At 51.5% G+C, this 21,906-nt stretch overlaps 1 protein-coding gene across 6 annotated transcripts; it reads right to left on the bottom strand.

Moving 5' to 3' along the window:
* Nucleotides 1-18: 18 nt before the first annotated feature.
* PLEKHA4 (pleckstrin homology domain containing A4) lies at nucleotides 19-21,219 on the bottom strand. 6 transcript variants are annotated; one of them, XM_082710319.1, is made up of 20 exons: nucleotides 20,633-21,219; nucleotides 20,092-20,181; nucleotides 18,640-18,747; nucleotides 17,248-17,320; nucleotides 17,051-17,151; nucleotides 16,780-16,889; nucleotides 15,328-15,543; nucleotides 14,679-14,958; nucleotides 14,032-14,106; nucleotides 12,638-12,685; nucleotides 12,420-12,500; nucleotides 12,114-12,263; nucleotides 10,800-10,898; nucleotides 9,073-9,213; nucleotides 7,973-8,072; nucleotides 7,824-7,900; nucleotides 2,258-2,419; nucleotides 1,316-1,374; nucleotides 814-926; nucleotides 19-476 (listed from the first exon to the last, which is right to left on the bottom strand). In XM_082710319.1, exons 2-20 carry the CDS (start codon nucleotides 20,173-20,175, stop codon nucleotides 217-219), a joined length of 2,337 nt encoding a protein of 778 aa, XP_082566445.1. In that variant the 5' UTR covers nucleotides 20,176-20,181; nucleotides 20,633-21,219; the 3' UTR covers nucleotides 19-216. The 6 variants fall into 6 exon arrangements, with proteins under 6 accessions (XP_082566445.1, XP_082566447.1, XP_082566448.1 ...); XM_082710321.1 differs by having other exon boundaries at nucleotides 14,679-14,886; XM_082710322.1 differs by having other exon boundaries at nucleotides 14,679-14,847.
* Nucleotides 21,220-21,906: the final 687 nt, after the last annotated feature.

The following is a 21,906-nucleotide window of genomic DNA, read 5'->3' as shown; positions in this document are numbered from 1 at the left end:
CAGACAGAGAGAAAGCTATTGACTAAAAGTTCAAAGTTTTAATCCGAGTTTGGACAAGCGTTGGGAAAACCAAACTTTGGCCATAGAAACGTCTCCCTCTCCTGGCTACAGAGGGGACCGAGCCACGCCTCCAGGCGCCCTGAGTGGCTCCAGATCGCGGGGCGGTACCTCCGGGCCATGCCCTCACACTCCGATTGGCTGCGGCGCGCCGGCGGGTCAGAAGCTGGACTGCAGCAGCGTGACTCGCAGAGGCCACGCCCCCTCCTCTTGGGTCAGGGCGGGAGGGGCGGTCCCGGATTCCCAAGTGGGCTCCCAGGAGGCGGGGCCTGCGCCGCGCCCACTACCTCCGCGGGACAACCCCGCGGAGCCGGAATTAGCCACTGGAGATCTGGGGGGCGAGGTCACCTGGGGGCTGGGGTCTGACGGAGGCGGTGGCGCAGGGGGAAGAGGGTCTCCTCGGGAGTCCAAGTTTCCACCTGGACGGCACGAGTGGGTAGTGAGAATGGCAAACTTTGGGACACAGGAGTCTGGACCCCCAGGGCCTTTCCTCTCAGACCCGGGAGTCGAGCCCCCAGTCCCTTCCTCTCTCAGACCACAAGTCTGGCCCCACTCCCACCCCCAGACTCAGGATCCCAAACCCCTGTCCCCTCCTGCCTGGGATCTGGAACTCCCAAACCCTCTAGGGCGCTCTCCCCATCCGGACATAGGATCTCAGCAGCTCTCAGAACCCTCCTGACCGGAACCAAGGATTCCAAGGCTCTGGCTCCCTCTTCCCCCAAACCCAGGAATCCAAGGTCCCCAGCCCCTCCTCACCTGTCATCATTCTGTGCCACTGCGACGCCTCAGTAGCCAGAGCTTGAGAGAGGCTGAGGACTCTCTCCCGGTGCCCTTCGGCTGTCGGCAAATAAGGGGTGGTATTCCTGGGACTAGGAGAAAAAAAAGAGATTTGGGGGACATCTACAGGGAGCCAGTTCCACTGTGCGCGCTTGTCTTTCTGGGGATTGTAGTCCCTAGCCCGTGTCCCTAAAAGACTGTAAACAGGCTGTGGCCCTCAAAACACCTGTGTGCCTCATGGGATGTGAGTCTAGCCCTCCCTAAATTTCACCCCCTTTCCTGACACAGGAGCAGGAGTTTGATACCGACCCAGAGAAACTGCAATTCTCATGTGAATCTATGCGCTTTCTGATGCCCCAGGAAGTCAAGCATCTCTAAAAGGTTTTGCAGTCTGTACTTTAGTACTCAAAAGGCAGCAATAATAATGCTTTTCCTTTGGCCACTTGATTTCCTCCTTCTTGCCTCACTCTCGGTTCTTTACCTGCTCCAGGATCCAGAGCTTCTGAGCCATTTGGGGGCTCCTGAGTGTCCCTGGACTGGCTGCAAAGGAATTGGGGAATTAAAATTCCTCCTCACCGGGAAGTTCCCATGTTCTCATTTTGAGGGCGAAATGAGGGGGGCTCTGAGAGGGAGTGAAATTGCCTCAGAGACAATATTTAACTTTCCATGCATTCCTGGAAAACAGCAAGCATTAAGAAAATCTGCCCCACCCCCACCCCCCAATACAGATCCCTTTGGCTTCCGGGAAATGGCCTACCACAGAACCTCTCTTCCTTCGTATGACCTCCACAGGACTGACAGATGACCACCCCCTAATTTACCTACAACAAGGCCAGGAAAGGGCCCTCCAAATTCACAATTTGGGGCTCATAAAGAATTAGCTGAACTGCTTGTCCCCTTCAAACTAACTAGACACAGAGATAAACATTCGGTGTTCAACCGAGATGTCTCCTGATTACAAAAATAATCCCAGCTGTAAAATCACCCCACCTATGACTTGTCTAATTACTCCCTAGAAAAGTCTCAGATGAAACCATGGGCCGCGACATTCATCTTCAGATCTGGAATGCTCTCCCCATTGCGACAGGATGAATATAATCATTCCCTTATTTGCTCATTGTTTTCCCCTTTGATAACACATAGTAACGAAAAAAAAAAAAAAGTGGGACCCACAGTCCTGAACTGTGACCCCCGTCCTGAAGGAAAAACATTGATGTGAAGAGGTCTCTGCCTCCCCCACCTGCACCCCCCTAGGGGAGCCATCAGCAGCACAGGAACTTATTGGGGTGAACCTCGAATCCCAGCTCTGGGAAAAGAGGGAGGGAAATGCCCATTTCACAGACGGGAAAACTCAGGCTTGCACTAGGCACGGAGGACCCACTACCACCCCACCGCCCCATGTTGCACCCTCTGTTCCCTTCACCCTTGGTTCTGTGTCAGGCTGGCGTCTGGCAGGGGACAGCGTCCTTCCCAGAGTGAGAAGCCGGGGGGAGGCTGGGCGAGGGAGAGGCCGTCCAAACTCCTGGTTTCGGCGTATTCTCTCCATCTGCTCCTGAGCGCTCATCCGAGGCCGGGCGAGGGGAGGCTGGGGAGATGAGAAACACTTTGAGGCCCCAACTTTAGGGCTCCTCTTTCTCTCTTCCCTGAACTACTCAGCCTCCAGTCCTGCCCTTTCCAGAGATCTTTAGGCTGCCAGAGCTGAGGCTGTCCTCCCAGGTCTCCAAGCACTCTCGGGACAAAGGTCTCTGAGGCCCTCCCTGCCTCTCTGGCCTCATTTTCAGCAGCTGCCCTGCTTGTTAGGCCACAGCCTAACAAACACCCACAGGTCCTGGACATTCTCAGCTTTCTAGCCCTGGTCGTCAGGAGCCGGGCTGTCAACTCTCAGTTCCTGGTGATGAAAAACAACTCTGAGTCAGCTTAGACTCAACAGAAGGAGGAATGACAGACATTCACTACATTGTTACGAGGATCCTTTTGGATTGGCCTTCAAAAGGGCTTTTCGGAGCTCTCTCTCTCTCACTCCCGAAACCAGACGGATGACACACACAGGGACGCCATAACGCCATGTGGTAAAGCCAGGGGCGTGGCTACAAGCCAAGGACCTTCCAGAAGCTAGGACAGAGGCCTGAAACAGATGCTTCCCCAGCACCTTTCAGAGCAAGCCTGGCCTCACTGACACCTGAACCATGGCCCTCTAGACTTAAGAACTTCAAATGCGGGAGGACAGAGACAAATCAAAGAAGAAGGAGGAGGAAAAAAACACTCAAAGGAAACCAGAACTCTGGAGAGAATCCCAAGAGTGTTGCTGAGAGATTAGGCATGTGATGTGCGAATCTGGGAAGTCAGCTCATCGGAAATGCCACCAGCCTGAACTAAAGGGGAAAAGGCTGGGGACGAAAGGCAGGAAGGCTGTCATTCAGGCAAGAACCAGGCGGACAGATCTCTTGGGCCGCAGACGTGTCATCCTTCAGGAAAGGGGGGCATGTGGACACAGACACATACAGTGAGAATGCCAGGGGCCACCTGGAGTTCTCTTGCCACTAGCCAAGATGCCTGGGAACAGACCCCTTCCCACGTGCCTTCCCCAAGGGCATGCTTTTGGACTTCAACAAACAAAACCAGAGAACCCTTAGCTGCAGCCTCTACCTAGAGGATTCTAGGGAGCCGCCTTGGATCAGCTGCCTAGCGGAGGGCCAAACGCTGCTGTTTACTCTGCTTTGCCCTGATTGGGGCCATTGTGAGTCACAGGTCCACCTGCTGTAAAAATGATGGCCCCAAACCGGCCATCACCAAATTCCAAGGTTCACACACGGACTTGTTTTAGACGTAGCCCACATAGGCAGAAAACTGTAGCCATTCACAGCCTGCCTGCTTTGAGGACTCCAGGAAACAGTGTCCCTTGTCTGCGAGCCACAGATAAGATAAACTCGCTGCTATTAAAAAACCCCAAGTAGCTGCTGCCCTCAGGAGCTCTCTGACACGGAGACCCACCATTGAAGCTTCTGGGCTGCGGCCTCCAGGCAGTGACCTCTGCACCAGCGTGGACCAAACACAGCCTGCGGGTGTTCCTTCTTCCACCTCCCCAGTCATATCACTGTCCTTGCTTAGCTCCAAAATCCTTGGAACTCAAAACAGACCCCATCCCAGAGCTGTAAACAGCCACAGTCCCCAGAACCACGTGACTGGCTCAGCCTTATTCAAAGCAGCCCCGACTGTCCCCCACCTGGACACACCCCTTTGAGAATCACACAGTGCCTCTCCTCCTCAGAAACGACAGACAGGATGGACTGTTTTGTATCTGCGATAATAAAGGAAGCTCCAGACATGCTTTAAAACGTTCGATCAAGAGGTGCCTGGGCAGGGACCCCTGGGTGGCTCAATTGGTTAAGCGGCTGCCTTTGGCTCAGGTAATGATTCCAGCGTCCTGGGAGTCCCACATCAGGCTCCATGCTCTGCAGGGAGCCTGCTTCTCCCTCTGCCACTCTGTCTGACTGTGCGTTCTCACTCTCGCTTTCTCTCTCACAAATAAATAAATAAAATCTTAAAAAAAAAAAAAAAAAAAGAGGTGCCTGGGGGGCTTGGTCATTGAGTGTCTGCCTTCTGCTCAGGTCATGATCCCAGGGTCCTGGGATTGAGCCCTGCGTCAGGCTCCCTGCTCAGCGGAGAGTCTGCTTCTCCCTCTCTCTCTGCCCCTCCACTCCCCACTTGTGTTCTCTATTGCTAGCTCTGTTCTCTCTCCCAAATAAATCATCTTAAAAAAAAAAAAAACTAAAAATAAAATATAATAAAATGACACTGCAATTGAAACGTATGGGACCTCCTGTCCCAAAGTCCTCAAGCAAAGATCTGGGGTCTGGTAAGAAGATGATCCCCAGCCTTGTTATTTCCACCCACAGTGGTCAGGTGTATATAAGAAGCCCATGCTGGACCTAGCAGTGACTTAGTGACCCGCCAGGTGGGCATTCATCACTTTGACAGTTAGAGATTCAAGAGGATGACCCCTTGATGATGTTGAGGACATTGGGGGCACAGGGGAGAAACTTCCCATGGAAGAAAAGGTGAAATGAGTGATCATTTGTTGGGGAGCAAAAATTCCTGTGCCCATCAAGAGTCCTTCCAGCCAGATCAAGCATCGAATTGACAAAGGATAGTATTAAGTGGAGAAATTCCAGTTTAATAGCATGTGCAAGGGGAATCCACACAGATTTGGAAATTCTAAAGGTGGATGTGCAAAATGAGGTTATGTGTGTCGTTCTGAACCAAGAAGGGGGTGGAGTGTCTGGGACTTCAGCGGGGAAGGAAAGCACTTCACAGGGTGATTAAAAGGGGAGATGTTGGGGCACCTTCGGTTCAGGTTATGATCTCAGGGTCCTGGGATCAAACCCTGCATTGGGTTCTCTGCTCAGCAGGGAGCCTGCTTCCCCGCTCCTCTCTGCCTGCCTCTCTGCCTACTTGTGATCTCTCTCTCTGTCAAATAAATAAATAAAATATTTTTTAAAAAAAAGAGGAGATGTTTAGGAATTAGATGGTTTGCCCTGGGGGCACCTGGATGGCTCAGTCGTTGGCATCTGCCTTCGGCTCAGGACATGATCCCAGGGTCCTGGAACCGAGTCCTGCATCAGGCTCCCTGCAGGGTAGGCCTGCTTTCTCTCTCCCACTCCCCCTGCTTGTGTTCCCTCTTTCCCTGTGTCTCTCTCTATCAAATAAATAACTAAAATCTAAAAAAAAAAAAAGAAAAGAAAAGAAATAAAAAGTGCATATTCATAATGGGTTTTTATTCCACTCTGACCCAATCGATTATTTAGTTGTTCAGTGCTCTATTTTTAAAAACCACAAATTTAAATTGAGACGTTATTTATAAACTGAATCCCATTTAAGTACGAATCATCATATGTATAGCTAGAGGAATGTAATGTGTCTGATTAAGGGCTCTGTGCCAGACACCGCTAGACGTCTTATATAATACACAGTATGTGAATCCTATTACCAGCCTAGAATTGGCAAATCCTTTGCCTAATCATATTTTTTTTTATTTATTTGAGAGAGAGCGAGCGCGTGCACAGCATGCACAAGCAGGGGGAGCGGGAGAAGGAGAAGCAGGCTCCTCTATGAGCAGGGAACCTGACTTGGGGCTCGAGCCCAGGACCCTGGGATCATGACCTGAGTCAAAGGCAGATGCTTAATGGACTGAGTCACCCAGGTGTCCCCAGAATCTGCAAATTTTTGCATTTTGAATTAAATATGGTTCCCAGGGTTTTGGATACATTTTGAAGAGCGGTGTAACTAGAATCGACCTCCCTCTCAACATACCCAGTTCTTCTAACCTAGTGGGAATTACCGTTATTTTCCATCTGGACTGTCCTCAACGGGTCTCCTGCCTCACTCAGTGGTCACCCCACAGCTTGTTCCCCACATGGCCGGCAGAGGTCGCCAGCTCCCGCTGGCGTTAAGAACCCTCCTTGGGACTCCCCTTGAACCACAGTCCCAACACCGTCCAACCCCAATACCCATCTCTCCTCTTCTCTCCACCACTCTCCCCCTCGCTCCCATACTCGGTTCTAGCCACTCTGACTTTCTAGCGGCTCCGGCAACACGGCAAGCCCACTCCCCCACCCCTCCAACTCACAACCACCCTCCACCCCCCCACCTCCCCCCAGAACTTCTTCAAAGGCTGTTCCTTTGCCTGCGACGCTTTTCCACCCAAGCCTCGCTCCCTCACCTCCTTCAGGGGGCTGCACAAACGTCACTGGTCCAGACCAAGCCATTTACAATTGCACCCCTTCCTCTGCCATCCCAAACCTTCTCACCATGCTCGTGTTGTTTTTACTTCTTTAGCACTCATGACGTTAAAATGGTATAGAGAAAGTTGATTATTATGTGCCTCTTCCCGCTAGAATGACGGATTCATGAGGGAAGGATTTTTTTTTTTTTCTCTACTTTGTTCATATTTGTGTCCTCAGCGCCTGGACAGCTCTATGCAAGAGAATTTTCTGGAGGGTGGCAATGTTCTGTATCTGCTGTGTCCAGAAGGATAGCCACTGGTCACGGGGTGGGGGGGGCACTAAGCACCTGAAATGCAGTGAGTGCGAGTGATTTTTAAATTTTATTTCATTTTAATTTAAATAGTCCCATGTGGCTATTGGCTACCTTATTGGACAACCATGACAAGATATAAATAGAGATATATAGATATTTTAAAGATTGATTGATTGATTGATTGATTGATTTGAGAGAGAGAGATAGAGCATGAGCAGGAGGGTCAGAGGGACAGGAAGAGGGAATCTCAAGCTGACTCCGAGCTGAGCCCAGAGCCTGACTCGGGGCTCAATCCCACGACCCTGAGATCACGACCTAAGGCGAAACCAAGAATGGGATGCTCAGCAACTTAGCCACCCCGGCGCCCCCAGCCATGAGGACATTTAATAAATATTTGTCAAATGAATGAATGAAGTCCTTATCACATGTAAGCACTATTTTCTTCTTCTTTTTTTAAGATTTTATTTATTTGAGAGAGACATGGGGAAAGAAAGCAGGAGCAGGAGAGGGAGAAGGGGAGAGAGAGGGTCAGAAGCAGGGCTCGATTCCAGGAACCTGGGATCAGGACCTGAGCCCAAGGTAGCTGCTTAATTGACTGAGCCACCCAGGTGTCTCTAAGCACTATTTTCAACCTTAGCTTGAAGTCCAGTTTGAATCCTCACATCAGTTCTAGGCAGAGGTGGGTGGGGGTAAGGGGGTGAGGGGGTTACTGCCAAGAGCTCCATTTTGCAGATGGGCACACACGGGCAGAGAGGTTTCATAACCGACCCCAAGTCACGCAGCTTAGAAGTGGTAAAGACAAAATTCAATCCCAGCATTCAACAAATCTCACTCTCCCTACCCTGGGGTGTGATCTCTGAGCTCCTTTCTCGCAGCTGTTCCCCCTGAGTAGGTGGCAGTCAGGTTAAAGGGTTAAAGATGGGCATGAGGATGTGGAGATGGACCCCCCCTACCTTGGTTCCTGCCTGTGGGGAAGCCGGGCGGCGACTCTCGGGGCTGGAAGCCCGGGAGATCCTCGGTGATCCAAGACCTGAGAGGGCAGAATGAGACTTGGTGAGGCCAGGGAATGCCCAGTAAGTCCCATCCAGCCCCAGAAGCTCACCTGAGCGAGGGCTGGAGAGGTCTCTGTCGCCCCCAGGGGGCCGCCCCCAGTCAGCCTCAGGCAACCGGGTTGAGCTCAGTTCCAATGACTCAGGCAGGCTCTGGAGGGGTCAGGAGAGGAAAATAATACTTATCATCATCATTCTTACTAGTTGTCAGGCACTCAGCAATGGAAACACAGCATCAATAGGAATCTGACTGAAAACTGGTCTGTTTTCAAATCTCAGCTCTGGCATTTTGAGCTGTGTGACCCTGGGCCAGTCACTTTACCTCTCTGGGCCAGCCATATTTCATCTTTGCTATGGGGATTGAGTCCATACACGTAAGGCACTTAGAACAGCACCTGACACGTGGCGAGGCATTGTAAGCACAGGTTTTGTAATGATTGTGCAGTAGGAGCTGTGATAAGTCCTTTACCTGCATTATTTCATTAAATCTCCTCCATAAACCTACAAAGTGGCCATTATCATCCCTACTTAGTAGACGGGGAAGCCAAGGCTCCAAGAACAAAGTCAACGAGTGATATCACAAAGATGGCAGAGCTGGGATCTGAACCCGGGTCTCTCGGATGCATGATCTGAGGGTCAAGGAACACAGCCACTCTAAGCCAGCTCAGACAACAGCGGTTCTTGCCTGCTGAGGGCCTACTCCACGTCTGACACTTTCTAATCATCCTCTCTCCTTTTTACAGAACCCTACAAGTTGGGGGTTATGATCAGCAGTGTCTCGTAAATGCTGAGTAAATGTCTCTCCGGGAGAGAACAGCCCCAATACATAGCGATCGCCAATCTCTGTGGTGCAAATATCGCCACCATGGTCAATTCCAAGCAACCAACAGGAAATCACTGAACACGGTGTTGAGAGGAGATGCGCCCAAGTGGCTCTTAGGAGGTGTTGGGAGCTGGCTGGAGCACACCGCTGGACTACGATCACAATCTAACAAGCAAAGAAACAAAGGCTTCTGGAGCTTACAACACTTGCCTGTGGTTGGTTAGCTGAGAGAAAGAAAGGAAGAGAGAAGAAGGTGGCGTGGGTGAGGAGTTAGGCCAGGGCAGATGAGACAGGAAGCTGGGGGTGGAGAGAGAGGCTTGTGAGTCTCACCTCCCTCTCTGATGACTCCTCTGCTTGAAGCGCAGGGGATGGGGAGTCAGGTTCTGTGTTGGGGGGTGGCTTCTGGGGGCCCCCCAGACCTGCCAGCGTGTCTTCCACCATCCATAGCTGTTGCTGAGCTGATGCTCTGTCCTTGGGGGGAAGGAAAGGAATCTGTTACTCAAAGGTGGGAGAATGCCAGGAGCGTTAGAACTGGGTCTGAAATCAGTGAGGCTTTATTTATTTATTTATTAAAGGTTTTTTTTTTTTTTTAAGATTTTTATTTATTTATTTATTTATTTGACAGACAGAGATCACAAGTAGGCAGAGAGGCAGGAAGAGAGAGAGGAAGGGAAGCAGGCTCCCTGCTGAACAGAGAGCCCGATGCGGGGCTCGATCCCAGGACCCTGGGATCATGACCAGAGCCAAAGGCAGAGGCCTTAACCCACTGAGCCACCCAGGCACCCCAGATGTTATTTCTTTATTAAAGAGAGTAAGAGAGCAAGTGCACAAGTGGCGGGGGGTGGCAAGCAGGGGAAGGAGAACCAGGTTCCCCGCAGAGCAGGGAGCCCAACACAGGGCTCCATCCCAGGACCCAGAGATCATGACCCCAGCCAAAGGCTGATGCTTAACGGACTAAGTCACCCAGGTGTCCCTGTGAGGCTCTATTTATGGAGTCATAAATGGATTATGTATGCAGGGGAAGAGATCAAGACCTCTCAGGATGTCAGATCAAGAGTCAAGATACTTAATCAGATAAGCCACCCAGGCACCACTAGAAGTCAATATTTAATGGGCACCAGGGTGGTACCGTTGGTTAAGCCTCTGACTCTTGGTTTTAGTTCAGATCCTGATCTCAGTGTCATGAGGTTGAGCCCCGAATCCGACTCTGGGTTCAGCCCAGAGTCTGCTTCAGATTCCCTTTCCTTCTCCATTTGCCCCTCCCCCCTCTAAAATAAATCTTGAAAAAAAGAAGTCAACATTTTAAACTAAAGATAGATGATTTAGAAACTCAATTATTCATCTTAGATTGAAGAAGTGGGGGGGAGGGGCGCCTGGAACACGTGACTCTTGGTCTCTGGGTTGTAGGTTCCAGCCCCACCAAGGGTTTTGAGATGACTTAAAAATAAAATCTTGGGGTGCCTGGGTGGCTCAGCAGGTTAAAGCCTCTGCCTTCAGCTCAAGTCATGATCTCAGGGTCCTGGGATCAAGCCTCGCATCGGGATCTCTGCTTGGTGCGGAGCCTGCTTCCCTCTCTCTCTGCCTGCCTCTCTGCCTGCTTGTGATTTCTGTCTGTCAAATAAATAAATAAAATCTTTTTAAAAAATAAAATAAAATCTTAAAAAAAAAAAAGTGGGCCTGAGGCTAAGCAAGGGGACTTATACTTCAGAAGTGGAGCTTGAACCAAGGGATTGGATTTAGAACTAGAAATTCCAGAGGATAAATATAACAACAAAAGTCAGGACGCAGGATGGGGACAGGGCTGAGGGGTGGACCTGCGAACTGGAGGACCAAGCTCCAAAATTAGAGGAGAGAATTTAGAACCAGAGGGGAAAGTGGTTCCGAATCTGAGGCAGGTATTAAAATAAAGGGCAGGATTTGAAGCACAATAAGGGGTTTAGAATGAAAGGAAAGGGGGGGGGGGGTGAGGAGCTTCAAAAGAAGTGGTTGGAGCTTTAATGCCCTGAAGGGTTTCCAGGGCAAGATGGCAGAGAGGGTGGAGTTTGTGGGGGACATACCTGGGGGGAACCAAGGTGCAGCAGGTACTCCAGGGTCTCTCTCAAGGTGCCCAGCTCCTGTTCCAAGCTGCTGTATGCATCCCAAACGCGCTCCCGCTCCTCGGGTCCCAAAAAAGGGGGAGACACAGGATTAGTACGGCCACCCACCAGATCTTTCCCGACTCCCTTTTTTTTTTCCAGTTGACGAGGAGGAAGAGAAACAGGGTCCCTGGGGCGTCTATGGACTACAACTCCCAAGAGCCTCTTCACTCAGACTATAAGACTCCCAGTCTCTATGGAACGTGTCATTCCAATGATCCGCTAGTATGGACAACTAACAGATTTCCCTGAATTCTCTGCTTACTTCTGGACTACACTAGGGTGGTAAACTCTACAGATCCAATAAGTTCTTGTAAGAGTCAAGATAATAAGCCCCAAGTGCTCCTCGGAAGCCTCACCATCATCGCGATCATCATCACGGCCGCTAACAGTGATAAGGCACTTAACCACATGCCAGCCACTATTCTCAACTCTCGTTTAATTCACGCGGGGTAAGTATTATTAATGTCTCCATTTTACAGGTAATAATTATAACTAACATTTCTTGCCCTATTAAGTATTCATATATTTATATGTAAATTTATATTTATATATTAAATATATATTTATAAGATAAATACATAAAATATGTGTGTTAAATATGCATTTATTATGTTGTGTATAAATATATGTATTTATGAAATTCTTGCAAGGACTCCATGAAGTAAATACTATATTTATCACTTCAGGTTTATGTAAGAGGCATCTAAGGCCCAGAGAGGTTAAGTAACTTCTCTAAGGTGACACAGCTACCATGAGTAGGAAGTAGGGGCTGAGATTCAAAGCGAGGAAGCGCACGTCAAATTCACCTTCTCAAACCACTAAATTAGGTCTGCTGTTTCTTGGCTGCTTGCCTCTCACCCTCTAAGACTGTCAAGATGACTGATTTAAAACTTAGGGGGGGGGGGAGAAGAAGGGGAGGGGGAGGGGAGGATAGGGAAGAGAGGAGGGGAGGAGGGGGAAAGGGAGGGCTTGTGGGCAGTTGGGTCAGTGAAGCGCTCCAATCTTGAAATCAGCTCAGGTCACAATCTCAGGGCTGTGAGATGGAGCCTGGGGTCCAGTTCCATGATTGACGTGGAGCCTGCTTAAGATTCTATCTCTCCCTCTCCCTCTGCCCCTCACCCCCCTAAAAAGAAAATTGGAGGGGATTTATCCAGAAAACCTTGCAGTGGAATTCTCAAGAACGACCTTCCCATGAGCCTCTGCAGGAGTGCACACCCCTTCCCAGATGCTCACCTGAGTCAGGTGACAGAGAGTAGCCCTTACACTGACCAGCCGGTCCTGCAGGAGGCGCTGGCGCCCCCACGCCCTCCCTGGAGCCGCAGCCTCTCTGGCTGTTTGGCCCAGTTGCTGCCTGGTCAACTCCAAGGCTGCTTCCAGCTGCTCCTGCACCGAGAGGGAAGGTGGTTAGACTTCTGAGTTCACATTTGGCCCCAGCAAGAGAGAAAAGGTGTCCTCCCAAATCCCTGGGCATGCTGGAGAGCAGGAGGGGAAAGGCAGGTGGAGAAGCCAAATGTCCCTCCCCATCTCAGAGCCTCACACCTTCTCCTCCTGCCTCTGGTCTATCTCTTCCCGCAGCATCCTCAAGAGCCGGTCCTGCCCACACAATTTGGTCAACAGAGTCTGGAGAAAGGAGAACAGGAGCAGCTTATGGACCAGATCTGGCTCTTCCCTGTCCTCCCTGCCACACCCCATCCCATCTAAAGCATTCTCCCCCCAGCTCTGAGTACTTGGAAGGGTTTACACCACAGAGAACTTACATCTGTCTCCAAGCTTTGGTGAAAAGTTGAATCCAGCGGGGGACCCGGCTGGGGAAAAGGAGAAAAGCCAGGTGTCACATAGACAGACAGTCTTTATTGTAGCTCAATGCTCAGTCAAGCCCTGTTTCTCAAGCCCTGCTTCTATTCGCATATCCCCCCACCCTTCTTCTTACTAGCTTTTTCTTTCTTTCTTTCTTTCTTTCTTTCTTTCTTTCTTTCTTTCTTGGCTCAACCTGGGGCTTCAACTCACAACCCTAAGATAGAGACCTAAGCTGAGATCAAGAGTTGGACATTTAACTGACTGAGCCCCCCAGGCATCCCCTTATTAGCTTTGTTCCAAGCTTTAGCAAACCTCGGTAGACCACCTGCCAAATTCCTGGCCTTAGGAAGATCCAATGACTCTGTTACCAAAAAGCTTCAGCGATGTTATAATTGGTGGAGAACATTTAGACATTTCTTTTACAACTGAAAATAAAATAAGGATGCTCGCTACTACTGTTACAGTTTAACACTGTTTTAGAGATCTTGACCTATGCTATAAGAAAAGAAAAAGGAAACAAATAAAAGTGTTAGGATGGGAATGATATGCTTATCGACCCAGAGAAACCAATGAAATCAAAGAGTGATTAGAGTAAGAGAATTCGGGGTGCCTGGCTGGCTCAGTCAGTGAAGCATGTGCCTCTTGTTTTGGGGGTCTTGAGTTCGGGCCCCATGCTGGGTATAGAGATTACTTTAAAAAAAAATTTTTTTTTAAAAAGAATAAGAGAATTCGGCAAGAGTGCCAGGTGAAAACGAGTTTCCAAACATCAATAGTCTATCTCTACACCATCCATAGCTAGAAGATATAATCTGAAAAAAAAAAAAAAAAAAGATGCCATTCAAATAGCTATAAAAACTATCAGGAATTTAGGAGTTACCTCAACTAAGAGTATACAAGAGCTCTATGGAAAACAAAATTTAAAACTGAAATAAATACCTAGAAGATGATATCAGTGAATGGAGAGATATTCTATATGTATGCTACCCAGTTTGTGGCAGTCCTAGGAAACTAATGGAAGCATCGGTCAAGGGACCTTAAAATACCCAATCTTGGGCGCCTGGGTGGCTCAGTGGGTTAAGCCGCTGCCTTCGGCTCAGGTCATGATCTCAGGGTCCTGGGATCAAGTCCCGCATTGGGCTCTCTGCTCATCAGGGAGCCTGCTTCCTCCTCTCTCTCTCTGCCTGCCTCTCTGCCTACTTGTAACCTCTCTCTCTGTCAAATAAATAAATAAAAATCTAAAAAAAAAAAATACCCCAATCTTCTCTAGGCACACTAGTCCAGGAGATGACATTCTCCATAGCCAAGAAAACAAGGAAGGGGGTTCTGACAGATTCGAGGCACCGAGGACACCTACCAATAAAACCATGGAAGTCCGTGTCCCGGGAGCTCTCGGGGGTAGTTGGAGATATGTGGAGGAGCCAGAGGGGGCCTGAGAGGAATAACGAAATAGAGATGTTTCAAAATTCACATGTTTTAGTAACTGATATTACAGTTGGTGCATCCAGAATTGGCGTGACTTAGGAGAGTCTCTGAGGTTCAGAACGGGCCCCCTGTAACTTCCTCAACTACCTGTTCTCCAGCTTTGTGCCACTGCGGGGACACATGGGATGATAATAAATGGAGAAACCTGGCAAAACTGCCCCAAGGGTCCATAAATGTTGCAATCTACTTTCAGTCCCACATTTGTGATTAACTGTGGATATTCTGGGACTACAATTCCATCTTGGAAAGATAAACTGGAGACACAAGACAGGTGCAATCCCCACTACCTCTCCTGGCATTGTCCAGGACAGTATTCTGGACTACAATCCCCATAATACATAAGGTGTAATGGCCAGAGGCTGGCTTGAAAACACTGCCCTGAGAACTGATGGGAGATGAAGTCCCCTTTCCCTCATATCTGAAGCCAGCTGTGATTATGTTGAACCACAATTTCCATGATGCCAAGGGGGCCATGGCCGCCGACCAACCTGGAAAGACAGACCATGCCCATCTGCTCACCTGTGTTCTGGCCTCCTGACTCCAGTGCTGGGGACTCCTGGGGGGTCTTCCTCCCCCAGACTCAGAGGAGGGTCCTCGCCGGGGAGTTGGGGGCCTGGAGAGTGTCTGGCGCTGAGGGCCCCAATCCAGGGGAGGCCGGACATCAATGCGACTCAGAGGGGTATGGGGTCTAGCAAGAGGTGCTGTGTCACCAGAGGATGGAGGGGGTCTGCGCACAGGAGCAGAACGGGGCCGGGGAAGGCTCAGAGGGGAGGGAGGGCGAGAGAGGGGTGTGAATAGGCTGTTGGGCAGAGAGAATCAATCGGGAAACTGGGTGAACTAGAGCCTCCTCAGCCCACTACCCACCCAGTCAGCTTCATGTACATATCCCCTTTCAGTGTCTCACTGTCCCTCTAGAGTAGAATCCCTCTCTATTAGCCTGATCCTGAATAATTTCCACCTTTGAGGCATCTCCTCCTTAGACTACCCCCTATGGGTTCTGACCCACAAGAACTCCAGCAACTCACATCCACTGAAGGAAGAGAGCACTAAGCCACGCCCTGAATCAGCCACAGTCCCTGCTCTTCTCTTAGACCACGCCCCCAATATAGCTCTTCCTCTGAAGCTGTGGCCTGTGGAGCCTTCTTGTCCCTAGACTCCCTCAACTCACTCTGGGCTCCTGGTCCTCCGGATCCGAGGTCCAGATTGGAGGTCGGCTGTGGGGCTGGGAGTGAGCAGCCCAGGTCGTCCACGAAGTCTGGAGAGCCGAGCCACCTCTGGTGACTCTAAGCTGTGTCTCTCTTCCCCTCTGCTCACCTCTGGGGGACCACCAGGGCCACCAGGGCCCTCTCCAGGCTGGGGACGTGGGGGTGACCTGGGTCGACCACTAACGAGTGTGCACAGAAAAAGACATCGCTCCTTTGTACCTCGTAACAGCCCATATTCCCATTTCACAGATGAGCACAGGGGAACCCACACAGTTTAAAGGGTAAATGGTGCATTATAAATCATTGTTCCCTCTTTGCAGATGGGAAAACTGAGGCCTCAAGTGTGGAAATGACTAGTGCAAGGCTACAAGGTCCTCTGGGGTCACTGAGGCCAAATTCCCAGACTATGAGTCTCCAGACTGAAACTTTGGAAAGGAGGATGGAGTTTGAAAAAAGCCTTTCTTTTTATATTTGATCGTTACTTAAGTAGCAGCCTTGGGGGTGGAGACTTTTTAAAAAAATATTTTTTTTATTTATTTGACAGACAGATCACAAGTAGACAGAGAGGCAAGCAGAGAGAGAGGAAGAAGCAGGCTCCCTGCAGAGCAGAGAGCCCTATCCAAGACCCCGGGACCATGACCCAAGCCTAAGGCAGAGGCTTTACCCCACTGAGCCTCCCAGGCGCCCGACATTTTTTTTGTTTAAGATTTTATTTATTTGGGGTGCCTGGGTGGCTCAGTGGGTTAAAGTTTCTGCCTTCAGCTCAAGTCATGATCCCAGAGTCCTGGGATCGAGCGCCGCATCGGGCTTTCTGCTCAACCGGGAGCCTGCTTCCCTTCCTCTCTCTCTCTGCTTGCTTCTCTGCCTACCTGTGATCTCTGTCTGTCAAATAAATAAATAAAATCCTTTAAAAAAAAAGATTTTAAAAAAGGTTTTATTTATTTATTTGACAGAGGGCGAGAGATCATAAGTAGGCAGAGAAGCAGAGGGGGAGGGGCGGGAAAGGTCCCCTCAGCAGGGAGCCCAATGCGGAGCCTGGGATCAGAACCTGAGCAGCGGGAAGGCAGAGGCTTAAGCCACTGAGCAACCCGAGTGAGGGGCGGGGTGGGGAGAGTGGTGGGGAGTGGTCGGAGGGGGGAGACACGGATGACACCGACGGGGACTTCTGAGGGAGCCAATCAGAGAGTATGTAATATTGATGAAGGGAAGGGCTGGACAAAAAAATGGTGGGCGGAGCTTAGAAGAGAAAGACTTTTTGTAGAAGTTCCCTGGAGTTGGGACCTGAAGGGCGGGAGCTCCTTAGCTAGAAGATGCGTGTTTGGACGTTGAAGAGGCAGGACCTAAAGGGGAGGGGCTGGGGCTAATTAGATGGATTAGAAGTGCAGGTCAGGGGCGTGGCCAGAAACTATACTCACAAGTCGTCGCCCTCTGCTCTTGAGGCCCGGCCCAGCGCCCTCAGCCAGCCCCGCAGGTCCTCCAGAGTGTCCGCGGCCAGAACATAGGTTCTCATGCCTGGGTGCTCAGCCTGCGAGGGGAGAGAGAACTGGAGATCTGGACGCCCGGGCCCTCTAAAAAGGAGGATGCCATGGACCCTGGTCAAGGCTTTTTTATCTCCAATAATGGATGTTCCCATGGCTGCCCCCAAGGCCCAGTGCCTTAGTGCCCACGGGGGATGGACGGACTCACGGTGAAGGTGAATCGCCGCCCTCGGGGAGCTCCTGGCCCATCAGGCCTGATGCTGTAGCTAGGGAGCAGGACGCTGCCCAGGACGCTCTCCTCGCGGCTGTCTGCAAGAGATGGGCTGGGATCAGGCAACACACAAGAGGCTAAAGGAAAAAGGCGGGGGGGGGGGGCGTCCACCCTGTGCCAGCCGGGGCACTGACCCTTGTAATAGAAGAGGCAGTGGCCGGAGAGGACGAACCAGCGGCGTTTCCAGAGCCGGAGCCCGGAGCTGTCCTGGGGAAACAGCAGGAGGCGAGGTCTGAGTAGAGGGGTAGTGGGGAGCGGAAACGTGGAAGTGAAGACAGTGACACCCGGGGACAGATAAACCCAGAAAGAGGAGAGAAACAGACACGTGTTTGCTGCAACAGAGTGAGCCGAGAGCTGTACAGGGTGTGCAGGGGTTGATTGAGCTCACATGGATTCTGGACACAGTCAGACCTGAGTTGGGCTCCTAGCTCCGCCCCCTCAAACTATGCCATTAGACTAGTCATTTCCTGGCTAGGAACTTGTGTTTTCTCATCTGTCAATTGGGGATTGAGAAGTTACCAGAAGGCTAGAACAGGCAACTGTACAGCCCGTGTGCCAGAACTTTACATACTCAGACTTTTGATTGGATTCTTCTGGAGTCTGAGACACAGAGGCCAGGAAGGTGGTACTGAATCCTGCATCTCCCATCTCCTCTGCCAAAACCACTCCATCTCCAACCTTATGCCCCTCTTCTCGCCAATCCATTCCCACTGTAGTCAGTAGGATCTTTTTCAATTATGTCAGATGGTGGGAGTCCCCTGCTCAAAACAGAGCCTCCCATCATACTCAGAATAAATCTCGAATTCCTTCTCCTCTTTTACTGGCTTGCAGGGAGCCTCAAATAGGGGTCTGCACAAAAACCACCAGGGGAGCTTGCTAAAATACAGTTTCCTGGGTCCTACCCTCAGAGTTCCTGAGTCCATAGATCTAGGGTGGGTGGGAGCTGACAGTCGGCATTTCCAGCAAGTTTCTAGCAGGGACACGTTGGGAACCACTGCCCTGCCATCCCTCCTGTCTCGACCTTTGGCTGGCTCTAAACACCAAGCTTTAGGCTAAGCCTTTTGCTCTCAGATTCCCTCCATCCCCCAGCTCTTAGCATGGCGGGTTCCTTCTTGTCTGTTCGTTCTCATCTCAAATGTCATCTCGGAGACACCTTCCCTGACCAAGAGTCAAAGGGCAGCCTCATCCCTCTGCCACTTGTGTGCGTATCCTCCTGTGTTATTTCTTCAGAGCAATTCTAACAATTCCTAGAATCGAAATAGGCTACTGTCGTACCTGTCCCTGCCCCACCCCTCTTGAACGTACGATAGATACTAGTTAGTCTTATCTGCTCTTGGCACATTATGGATATTCAGGAAGTGCTTGTGGAATGAACGGGTGCATGGAGCAAGGACAGAAAAAGGAGAGAAGTCACATCAGAAAAAATGAAAGGCATTTGGAGACTGGGAAGGAGAGAAACAGTGGACAGCCAGGGGCCCAGCCTCTAGCGTCACTCGGTGTCCCTTCCCTTCTCATGCTCACTCCACCTGCTTATGAAGCCAGCCTCGGATGTGCACTGGGAGGTTGGGATCTCTTCGGAGAGCATTGCCTCTTTTCCCAAAGGCATGCACCTTGCTTACTGCCCGGGGAGGCTTCTGAGGAGAGAAGGAGGACAGAAATGAACGGGGCCTCACATGGGCTTGGGGAGGCGGTGCTGGGGGTTGGGGGGAAGGCAACCCGAGGCCCTTGCTCGGCTGCCCTTAGACACCAAGCCAAGGAAGAAACTGAGTTTTGAGATCAGAACTGGATATTTGTGGTACAGAACTGTTAGTCTGAATGGGTAGCTGGAGGTGTTTGGGGGAAAGGAAGAAGCTACTGGCTGAAGGCGGAAGGACGGGATTCAAGGGTCTACTGGTCTACTGCCAAGGAGAGGATGCTGTTGGCCACCAGAGCCGGAAGTGTAGTACAGTCTTTGGGATCGGAATTGGAAATACTGGGGTGCCTGGGTGGCTCAGTGGGTTAAGCCTCTGCCTTCGGCTCAGGTCATGATCTCAGGGTTCTGGAATTGAGCCCTGTATCAGGCTCTCTGCTTGGCAGGGAGCCTGCTTCCTCCTCTCTCTCTACCTGCCTTTCTGCTTACTTGTGATCTCTGTCTGTCAAATAAATAAATACATAAAATCTTAAAAAAAAAAAAAAAGAATTGGAACTATTGGGAGGTGCCCTCTTAACCAGGAAGGACTTCCATGCCACGTTCTGGGTGCTAGATGGGTCAGCTGAGGAGGATGTCTCCATGCCAGGGAGTGACATCCCTAGCAACCATGTCCAAGGCAGAGAGATGACTCCCAACCCCCCTCCCCAACAGATGGAGCCCTTGTCCCGTCTATGCAGGCATCTCAGGTGTCCACAGCCAGAGTCCCACAGGACTTCCTACGGGATGGCGCTGACCAAGGTTGGGATCGAATCTCTAGATTCTGAACTGGGGAAACTGGAAATGAGTAGAAGGTGGCAGAGGACAAGGAAACGAGTGAACTTTGGGTGACAATTTGTGACGCCGGTTTCTCGGACCTCTTGGAGACATCGTCAGAGAAAAGGTCTTTCCTTATCATCTTTCACAACTGGGTAGGTTGGTTAGAGATAGGACAGGGAGTGAGTTCTCAGTCCCAGTCAAGGGTAGCCACAGCCTGAGTTCCCAGAGGGAGCCTCGTGGCTGGGGAGTAGTCCTGTCTTAGCAACTGGAGTGCAGCGGGACTGTTACTTTGCTTGAATTGGGAAAATCCAAAGGGTGGGGACAGCTGGGAGTGCCTCTGAATTCCTAGCTCGGGCTGATGGGCAGTTGGGACCTTACTGGGTGTGGGCAAGCCCATCTCTAAGGATCCTTACCCTTAGCAACGGGAAGCCCTTGGGTTGGCATGGAACCCCAACCCCCAGGGCTGCGAAACAGGAGGATGGGGCGGCCCAGAGCTCCACCCTTTTCCCCGGCCCCTCCAAGAAGCTCGAACCTTGGTGCTCAGGCTGCCCAGCGAGGAGATGGTGGAAGCGCTGCTGGCCAGGCTGAGGCTGCTCCGAGGTCTGCCCTCCTCCATCAAGGGCTTGGGGAGAGAAAGAAAGGGGCTGTGTGCCTGTCTCTGCAGCTGACCCGGCTGCGGACAGAGACAGGGTCAGGGGCTTGCAGGTCGGAGGAGGCTGAGGAGAAAGAGCCCGTTGTCTGGGGACTGGGGGGCTGGGGGAGGCCCAGGCCGGGGACTGCATACCGAGCGCGGTGCCAAGAGAGGTGGGCGGCGCTGGCAGCTGCGGGAAGGGGCAGCTGTCTGCCGCCCAAGACAGAGAATAGGGGCTCCTTTATTCTTGCCCCCCGCACTCTAGCCAGGAATTTGACCCTCTCTGTGCTCAGGGAGCCCCCATTCTCTGCCTCTTCCCAGCGGCCCCCAGCTACCTGTCTCCCGCCCGCCCACACGCATCACGCCAGCTATCCCTGCCAAACTCGGGGTTGCCAGGAATGTGCACCCAGGCAGTCCCTCCCAGGCCAGCCCGGGAACTTACCAGCTCTGGGGTCCCAAGGACGGGGCAAGAAGGCCGTGTGAGTGCTGGGGCCCCCAGCTGCGGTATCCCTCCTTTTCTGGCTGGCGGGGGGGCGGGGGGGGGGAGTAGGGAGTGGGGGGTGGGGCTACCTCTCAGACCTGTCTCCCTTCTCACCTGCTCACTCACACCTTTTTTGCTTTTTGTTTCTCCTCTCTTTTGGTCACTCTTCCTTCTTTCAGAGCGTCTCTGCCTCCAGCCTCACCTTGCCTCTCCGTCTCTAATCGGTCTCCTCCAGTCTCTCTCTCACTCATTCTCTCCCCCGCCCCCTCCACCCAGGACTTTCCCTTCAGTCTTTCTGTTTCTGTCCCAGACCTTTTCGCCCTCGGACTTTCAGAGTCTCTCTTCTTCAGGTTTCCATCTCGTTCTCTCCCCCTCTCTCTCCCTCACCCTCAAGCTCTTCCTCTTTCTCTCTCTCTGTCCCACCGACGTTGTTTCCTCCTCTCCCTCAGATTCCCCTTCTGTCTTCCTCCCCTCTCCGTTTCTCTTTCCTCCCTGCTGGTCGGCCAGCCAGCCGCCCACGCTGCGGTCTCCCCTTCCAATCCCGGCTGACCCCGCCCCTCCTGGCCTCCCCCCCAACTTCCAAGCCTGACCCCTAGTTCAGCTGCCCCCACCGCCCAGGGGAGGGGCGGGGGGGGGGGGCCTGCCTCCTGGGTCCCTGCTGGACTGGGATTCCTCTGTGAAGAGGAGGAGCTGGGCCCCGACAACTCTGGGGTCCGGGTCACTGGGAGGGAGGTAGCTGGGATCCTGGAACTAAAGGGGGCTCAGACTTCTGGGTCCCTGACAAGCTGTGAACCTGGAGTCAGGACTCCTGAGTGGTTAGTGGAGCTGGGCAGCGGGAAATGTGTTTTTGAGCCACTGGGTCCAGGTTTTCCAAGGAAAAGGGAGTGACCCTGGATTCCTGGATTATGACTAGGGCAGAGTCAGGAGGCCATGGTCAAACATCTACCTGGGACCCAGGTGATAATTGTGTTCTGGACTGAGGATGTCCCCGTCTGGAGGGAGACACGGTCCCTGGGCATAACTCGAGGAGCAAAATCATGGTAAAGGGGATGGGCCAGGGAATTGGGAGTGTGTCCCTGGGCCTGGTAAGGTTCAGTGGATTCTGCCCAGGCAGGATTTCAATTTGTGTATGAGCTTGCTTTTTTTTTTTTTCTTTTTAAAAAGATATTTATTTATTTATTCATTTGACAGAGAGCGAGCGAGGGAGCGAGCGCACAAGCAGGGGAACAACAGAG

Source organism: Mustela nivalis, assembly GCF_964662115.1.
Source record: "Mustela nivalis genome assembly, chromosome: 18".
NCBI lineage: Eukaryota > Metazoa > Chordata > Mammalia > Carnivora > Mustelidae > Mustela > Mustela nivalis.
This window is presented reverse-complemented; position numbering and strand designations above follow the sequence as displayed.